Below are 8,603 nucleotides of genomic sequence, written 5' to 3'. Positions count from 1 at the left end.
AAGCAACCCAGAGAGACCCATTAAACTAGCGATTTATTCCGGTTTTTACCAAGTTTCTCCAATTTAGGCCGAGTTATACTAGGCTAGTCTTCCCTGATTTAAGAGGTGAACCACCAGACTGGACAATCGGCGGTTCACTAGTTTTTGGTCCAAACCGGCCAATCTGGTCTGGTTTTTTAAACCATGACTTTTATTCTTATAAAAAGTACTAAACTAAAAGTGAAAGACGAAATAAGAAATGTGTGAAAAGAACTATTTTGTGTGGGAGAAATGACATTAGGGTTATAAACCAAGAATAAAGTAAATAACTTTTGGGGGGGGAGAAAAGTGAATTACACGTGAACCTATAGCTCAGTATATTTGATTAGTTAATGGTAAAACTTAACATGGATAATAGTCAGGACAGTATTGCTACAATTTGAAACTTTCAGATACCCAATGCTCTTGAGGAAAAACTTTCAAGGCAAATTTACACCTTAACTAGAAAAAGAAAATGACCTGGACAATACCTAGACTTGCCAACTCAGCATAATTAGTTAACTAACAGTCAAACTTACGTAGATAATGACCAGGATGACATTGCTAGGATTTAAAGACTTCCAGGGCAACATCGAGCCAAAAAATACTTCCAAATACTCCAACGTTTCTCAGCGCAAACTTCCAGGACAATTTTACACCTTATCCCTATATAATATTTAATTGACTTATTCTGCACACTCCAAACTCCTTCAAACAAATCAAAAAATGTCCATGGCAAGTTACCCTAGAAGCATCAGAGCCACCTACCATGCTTGAATGATATCCTAAACTTGAGCCTAGTATTAATATATTTGTTTGCGCGTCTATTAAAAAAAATTTAAAAAAAAAACAAAAGATAAGCGACAAAATATCCTAACAAAGAAGGCATAACATGATTTGTACACAAAAGACACCGATTTTTTTAGTAGCTAAAGATAAATACATTTAATGTTGCAAACTGTACCATGGATTATTCAATGAGGCTAAACAAAAATCTCCCCTCTTCAACCTTGGTATTGCAGATTTGTCAAGGAATGAGAAACAACCCCCCCCCCCCCCCCTTTTAACCTCGGTATTGCAGATTCGTCAAGGAATGAGAACCCCCCGGGGGCGGGGGTATTGAAGTAACAATCCATAGAGGATTATCATTTTGACATCTTTGCAGTGAGTTCTCTCACCAGTTTGGCAGCCACCATGGCAGTCATTCCATCGACAGTGTCACGTTGAGGGTTGAACTCGACCACGTCGGCAGCAACAACGTCGCCTTTAAGACCCTGCAGAATATTGAGAACATCACGGAATGAAAGACCTCCTGGCTCTATGTGAGAAACTCCAGGAGCAAAGGCAGGATCAAGACAATCAACATCTATTGAAATATATACTCCTTTAACACCTTCCCCTAATTTCTGCAAAGCACAAAAATGATAATTAATATTCCTCTGATCCTTAATGTAAGATTTATTTAACTAAGTTGATTAAATTAAAAAAATTAGGTAAATTAGTTAATCATAAAAAATATGACATGTTTTTCCTAAAATCCGATAACCATATTCCTCACCATCCTCTCTCCTTTTCTTACTTGAGTATGGTTGAAAGAGTATCAATAAGGGTAATTTAGGAAAAAATGATAAATATAAGAAATAGTTCTTACATTTAAGACCAAAATAAATTTTATATTAAGGACTAGAGAGGCATCAAAGAAGTTGTGCAGAAACCATGGAATCATGAACTATGAAGACCATTTCTAAGGAATAACAATATTAAAGAACATTGATATCTAAGTACATACATTTTATGAGCCAGCGGAGGTTTCAAAATATTCAACTACAGAACCGTACTCAGCAAAGGGAAGAGAAATCAGAATCTCTCTATCTAAATAATGAACAAAAAGATCAGGAAAGGGAATTTTACAATCTAGGTAATGAAGATCAGCAAAAGGGAGAAGGCTCTTATCATGAAGTTGGAGCATTAATATTGCTGTTTGTTTTGGGTGGCTTGAAGCATTAAATGTTATTCACATTAAAGCTAGGGAATACTTCAAAAATGAAGTAAACTAGTATGCTGTGTGCCCAGAAGTCTCCTTTAAAGGACAAACTTTACATTAATAGCTATATTTCAATCATGGATGTCTCCTCATCAAACATGTAGCCACAGTGGATAACATGTCACTATGTAAGAGGTTTCAAAGCGTCTATGCCTGACAGATAGAGTTGATAGAGTAACCAAATAAATTCGTATGGAAAATATGAAGGAGAATGACATCATTAATAACATCATTAACAGAGAGAGACGGGAAATACCATGTTTTCTAATAGGCCACGATCCCTAGAAAACGTACGCATTTCATACTGCTCTACCCCAAATCTTTTGCCCTGTTCACGGCCTTCAGTTGTTATTGATCTTATACCAACCTGCAATAGAAAAATATATTGATATGTTATGCAACAGGTATGGTAAGGAAAGATTGAAGCATTTACTACCATCACTAATGAGAAAGAATGTACAAAACGTGGGAGGAACATGTAACAATTTAGCAACCGAAAGAATCACGTGAGAAACAGTCTGAGGAGCAAACAAATTTCCATTCAACCATCTCTCAAATTCTCACCCTTCTGCATGATTTCTTCGACATGTTGAAATTACAGAAAATTTATGATATGCTAGTTCAACCAACACATAACTTTCAATAGAACTGCTTATGTTTGCAAGAGAGATTGTAATGGTTTTTGTTAGGAGCTCAACTCATAGAACTTAACCCCATAGGAGATGTGATGTGATATACATTTTACATTGCTTCAGAAGATAAATAATAGCTAACATTATTGTGCAAGAAGAAATGATGTGATATGAACATAAATGGTTGGGCCTAATGGTGGGCATTGAACCCATTAATTTTTTTAATCAGATATTTAGAACCACGATGATGCGCTTCCTTTAACAGCCTAATGAGATTGACTCTTGATTCCGTCTGCATTTTATACTCCAATGAAGAATACAAAAAATTCTGTTATGCCTAAAATTTATCAGAGTGCTCCAGAATCTTAGGAACACGATACAAATGCTGAATGCTTAATGAAATGCAAGCGATATCATGGAGGACAACCAAGTGGTTGTGTTCAAAATGCCTTATCTCTAGAATATAAAAGCAAAAAACATTCAAATTTAAAAGTTGCCTGCAACAGTCGCCGAGCATAGCCACCCTCCATAATTCGAGCGAATGAGGACGCATGTGAGTATTTGTTTCCTTCAAAGCAATGATAGATATCAGGATGTGCATCCAAATGAAGAAGATCAATTGGTCCTCCCAGCTTCTCAGAGACAGCTCTTACAACTGGAAATGATATGGAATGATCACCACCTAAAACTAATGGACGCAATGGATCCTGCAAGCATGGAGACATCATGAGATTTGAGATATATCTAACACAAGTAGGGAGGTAAAAGAAAGTGAAATGATAATTCACGTAATAGTATACTTGTAGCTTAAAAAATCAAATTATTTGTCCAACGTAGCAATTCAAATTGAACTAGTTTCGCTAGAAACCACTCTAGTATATGAAAAAAAATGACCACCCAACATCTAGCCTCATCATCTCACAGATGGAACCATTAAAACTAAAGTTAAGGCTATAACAAAGAAGGCACTATTAGTGTAAAGTAAACTACATTCACTTAATAGTTTAAGAGATGAAACAAAATTCAAGACCTCCAGACCTAGCTTAATCAGAGATGGGCCTAAACAGAGGCAGCTTTCCAGGATCAATCTATCAAGCAAAATTATGTTGCTAATCACCCTGTTTTTGAAATTAAATATCAGTTAAGAACTCTATCTAATAGTGCACATCTGATCTAAGGTACTTCTGGACTCATGCAATTGAAAGATCAACATCTAGAAGAGATGAATCAAAATTCAAGACCTCCAGATCTAGCTTAATCAGAGATGGGCCTAAACAGAGGCAACTTTCCAGGATCAATCTATCAAGCAAAATTATGTTGCCGATCACCCTGTTTTTGAAATAAAATATCAGTTTTAAAGTTAAGAACTCTATCTAGTAGTGCACATCTGATCTAAGGTACTTCGTGACTCATGCAATTGAAAGATCAACATGTAGTATTAGCAGCAGAATAGGTAGTGGCAGTTGTTCTCTATTGTGTTGTTCATTTCTAGCATTTGACCTATAATGAATAGTCCTACACTATAAAAAGTAAGGAAAAAGAAACATAAAAGAAAGAATATGAAGGTATAAAAAACCGCAGTTTTAGGAAAAATTTTATCAAGCTATCTATTAGATAAAACTCTAGAAGGAACCAATTCTAGAAAGGAAAAGCACTTGAGATAAATTTTCCAAAAAAGATATAAAAAATAAATAATAATGCAATGACAAGAGTGCAAATAAAAATATTTAATTGGGTCAAAACAAACAAATTATGAATGTTACGGACGGTACAAAGAAAAAAGAAAATAGGGATTCCAAGCATTATGATATTTTCCAAGGCAGACACTTGCAGAATGATAATTTACCTCTTCCATCACTAGATTAACAGACTCACTGATGACATTCATCAATCTGTCATCATCTACTCCACAATCTCTAATTTCTTGGACAGGTACATCACCAACATCAGTTAGCACCCTTGGGTCACGTAATTCCTTTCCTGCAAAGTCAGCCCACGCTACTAAGTTTAGGACATTAAGGAATTAGGTCCCTGAATCGTTTGTTCTGCCATCAAAATGATTAATGAAACACGCCTAACAGAAATTTTCGGGGGAAACTGTTCACTATTAGTCATAATGATTAATGAAACCCATATTCGTACCCTCTTCAGTTGTTGAGTTTGTGCTGCCACACCAAATGGCCTCTCTAATGCGGGGGGGAGCAAATGCAGGACCCTGAAGGAATGATGAATTATGTCCCAGAGGAACTCCAAGAAGTGATGGACATGCTTTAGCACCTCCTAGAGCACGAACAAGTTCTCCCTGAAAAAAAATAATTTTAAAACGATTCTTCTTTCTTGTAGTTCTTGTAATAAAATCAGTCACAAAACATGAAATTTATATAGAACAAAAGGCATGGGGAAAAAAGAACGAGTAATATAGATCCAAAAGGGAATAGAAGTGTTTTCAAATAAAATGATGACATGCCTTTAGCTTTGCTCTTTCACGAATAAGCGTTAGTGAAGCATCTATCACACGATTTTGGCCTTTCTCTAGCAAAGCAGTAGGAATGTTAGCAGCATTTAGTTTCTGCAGGTAATGGATACCTCTCCTCGCTATGGTTGACATCTGTGTCAAAAAAAAAAAAACAATTAAATTATCCTAAGAACAATAGTTGTTTACACAGCTGACAAATGAATCGGGTGTTATAAACAGATCAAACACCGAGGGAAAAAAAAACCCCCATAGTCAGCAATATAATTGGTCCCAAGAAGCAGAGACCTTGATCTTGAGATTTGGTGTAAAGAAAAGAAGCATAAAACCAAAAGCAAAATCATAAAAAATTGAACACCGCAGATCGATAATTGCTCAAAGCTTAGACCATTCTATAAGAAATGACAGCTCTTGACTTCTCATACAATTCTCCGCGTCCAAACAGAAAGAATGAAGTAAAATGAGCCTGAGCGAGAACCACGAGTACTTGGGAACGCTGGAGTGGTCCAAAGAACTTCAGCAAGGGAGAGAATCGAACCAACAAATTCTCGTTCAAGGAGCGAGAGATTTGGTAAAACCCTGAAGTGGGAAGAAAATTTAAATAAATTAGTTATTTATAAAAAAATATCACATATTTTTTTTAAAATATTATAATTATCTTCTTTAATATCTTCTGTCTTTCTTCTACTTAATTATAGTTGAGGAAATATCCCTATATATAATTTAAAAAAATTAATAAATATGATAAATAGGTCTTATATTTAAGATCAAAATCAACTTAATAATTAGGTTCTATACTACATAGAAGTAATTCATATGATACGAATTAATAAAGAAAAGATTCAATAAAAAAGAAACCAATATTATGTTGGAAAAATTACACATAGGTCTCACAGAAAACAATTAATTCTGAAAAAGTCTCTTAAAATCCCCAAATGCTTTCTAAGTCCCCAGAGACCTCAGAGTAAAAAAATTAAAATTGTGAAATTATCTACTTGCCCTCACCGAATGACAATATGCACAACATACAGTAACAACCTACACAACAGCCAATCACAACCTACATTTGAGCCATTCACAACATGCACAGAAGCCAATCACACCCCACACTCAACCGAATGACAACATGCATAGTATACAATCACAACCTACACAGCAGCCAATCACAACCTTTTTCAATCAGTGAGAGCAAGTAGGTAATTTCACAATTTTAATTTTTTTGTTCTAAGGTTCTTGGGGATTTAGAAAGCATTTGGGGATTTTCAGGGACTTTTTCAAAATTAATTGTCTTCTCTAAGACCTGTGTGTAATTTTTCCTATTACGCTGGGTTGTACGGAGGAGAGGGTAATGATGATGACCACGCTTGATTTGAAGTTTAATAAGCAAATCCCGAAAGGAACGAACCCTTGCTTGTGACACCCTGGATTGTGTTGTTAATTGCAATGGAAAATGCTCATTTAGACGGCCTTTAAATTGGGTCCTTCTTTCATAGTAATAAACTGTGTAATCTAATTTAAAACATTTAAAATTTAATATGAATAGCTCAGATTAAAAATATTTAATATACAATTTTTTAAAGGAAAATGGCAAAAAAAAAACTGTCGAAATAGAAAAATTGCACACAGGAACCCATAAACAAAAACTGTTGTTAAAATCTATCCTATTGTTGTCAAAACACATTGCTTTTGCTGCTGCCATGCAGGACTTGGTGGGAGCTTGCATAAACTGACTCAAAGTTTGCACAGAAAAAGGCATATCAAGGCAAGTCATTGTCAGATAAATTAGCTTACTAATCAACTGGCGATATCTATTAGGTTTGCTCAAGAGATCTTCCTTCTTTGTCTTTCCTTCCTCATAAGGCATCAGTTTTAAATTTTGTTCCATTGTCTAGAAGCTCGCTTAAACCCATAAAGTGATTTCTTTAGTCTACAAACCATACTCTCCCTCTTGCTTTCAAAGCCTTGAGGGATCTTCATGTAGACCTCGTCATTGAGGTCTCCCTGCAAAAAGGCATTATGCATGTCCATCTGGTATAGATTCCATCTATTTACAGTTGCAGGTTTAAGCACTAAATGAATAGTAAACATTTTTACTACAAGGGAAAAGGTCTCATGATAGTCTATTTCTTCCTTTTAGTTGTAAACCTTTGATACTAACCTAGCCTTATACTTATCTATACTCCCATCTAAATTATACTTAATTTTGTAGACCCATTTACATCCTATAAGTCTCTTCCCTTTGGGTAATGGAACAATGTCCCATGTTCTATTACTTTCAAGGGCTTCCATTTCATTTTTCATTACATCTACCCATCTTTTATTTGTCACAACCTCTTTATACTTTGTTGGTTCAATATGAGAATCAATAGGGCAAAGAAAGTTCATGTAATCAAGGGAAACATTTGAATAAGATATGTAGTTAACAATGGGATATTTACATTTACTTCCTTGATTTGTTTCAGTCTCAAAAGAAAGCAAAGAACAAATGTAATCCTTTGAGCATATGGGAGGTCTTCTCTCCATAACCGGTCTATGTTGGTTGAGTTTAGGCTCATTACCATTTCCATTTACCTGTTGAGTGTCATTCTAAATATTTTCTTGTTCTGGTTGAACATCTCTTGCATTTGTGTGATCTGTCCTGATATAACTTTGGTCTAATTCATACCAGAACATCTCCTTTAACATGGGTTCACTCCCCCTAGCTCAATGCTCATAGAATCTTTATAAGGAAACCTGTCTTCAGAAAAACTTACATGTCTACTAACCATTATAGCTTTATTTTTCAGGTCAAGAAGGATGAAACCCTTCTGATTATCAGGGTATCCTAAGAAAACACATGAGATTGCTTTAGGCTTAAATTTATTATGCTCGTACACCCTCTCATAAGGAGTCTGGTATCCCCTTACCTTAAAGGGAATTCTGTTAACTAAATAAACTACCATTCTCACACACATTCCCCCCAATATTCAGTAGGTATCTTAGATTACAACATTAGACCCCTAGTTAATTGCATTATAGTTTTGTGTTTTCTTTCCACTACCCCATTTTGGTCAAAGGTATAGGGACAAGAGGTCTCATGAATTATTCCTTTTTCTTGCAAAAATTCTTTTAACTTTGTGTTTTTGAACTCAGTTGTATTGTCACTTCTTATCCTTTTTAAATGTTTGTGAAATTGAGTGAAAATGTAAGAAATAAAGTTTTTAATATGAGCAACAACTTCTGATTTATTCCTCATCATAAAAATCCAAGTTTCCCTTGAAAAATCATTAACTATAGTAGGAAAATATCAAAAACCTTGATGTGTTGGGGGTCCTATATGGTCCCTAAATATCAACTTGCAGAAGTTCAAAGGAATTCTTTGTCTTTATACAACTAGAATTGAAGGGAAACTTGGTCTGTTTAGATTGAACACAAACATCACATGTTTTATTTGCAA

At 35.1% G+C, this 8,603-nt stretch overlaps 1 protein-coding gene across 5 annotated transcripts; it reads right to left on the bottom strand.

Annotated features, from left to right (window-relative positions):
• Positions 1-685: 685 nt before the first annotated feature.
• On the bottom strand, positions 686-5,722 carry LOC114756425 (arginase 1, mitochondrial). 5 transcript variants are annotated; one of them, XM_028945369.1, is made up of 7 exons: positions 5,556-5,722; positions 5,162-5,302; positions 4,837-4,996; positions 4,541-4,674; positions 3,192-3,401; positions 2,319-2,429; positions 686-1,424 (listed from the first exon to the last, which is right to left on the bottom strand). In XM_028945369.1, exons 1-7 carry the CDS (start codon positions 5,556-5,558, stop codon positions 1,164-1,166), a joined length of 1,020 nt encoding a protein of 339 aa, XP_028801202.1. In that variant the 5' UTR covers positions 5,559-5,722; the 3' UTR covers positions 686-1,163. The 5 variants fall into 5 exon arrangements, with proteins under 5 accessions (XP_028801202.1, XP_028801203.1, XP_028801205.1 ...); XM_028945370.1 differs by having other exon boundaries at positions 5,593-5,722; XM_028945372.1 differs by having other exon boundaries at positions 5,526-5,574.
• Positions 5,723-8,603: the final 2,881 nt, after the last annotated feature.

This window comes from Neltuma alba, unplaced genomic scaffold (genome assembly GCF_004799145.2).
Source record: "Neltuma alba isolate B1F8T4 unplaced genomic scaffold, ASM479914v2 tig00010407_pilon, whole genome shotgun sequence".
Lineage (NCBI taxonomy): Eukaryota > Viridiplantae > Streptophyta > Magnoliopsida > Fabales > Fabaceae > Neltuma > Neltuma alba.
This window is presented reverse-complemented; position numbering and strand designations above follow the sequence as displayed.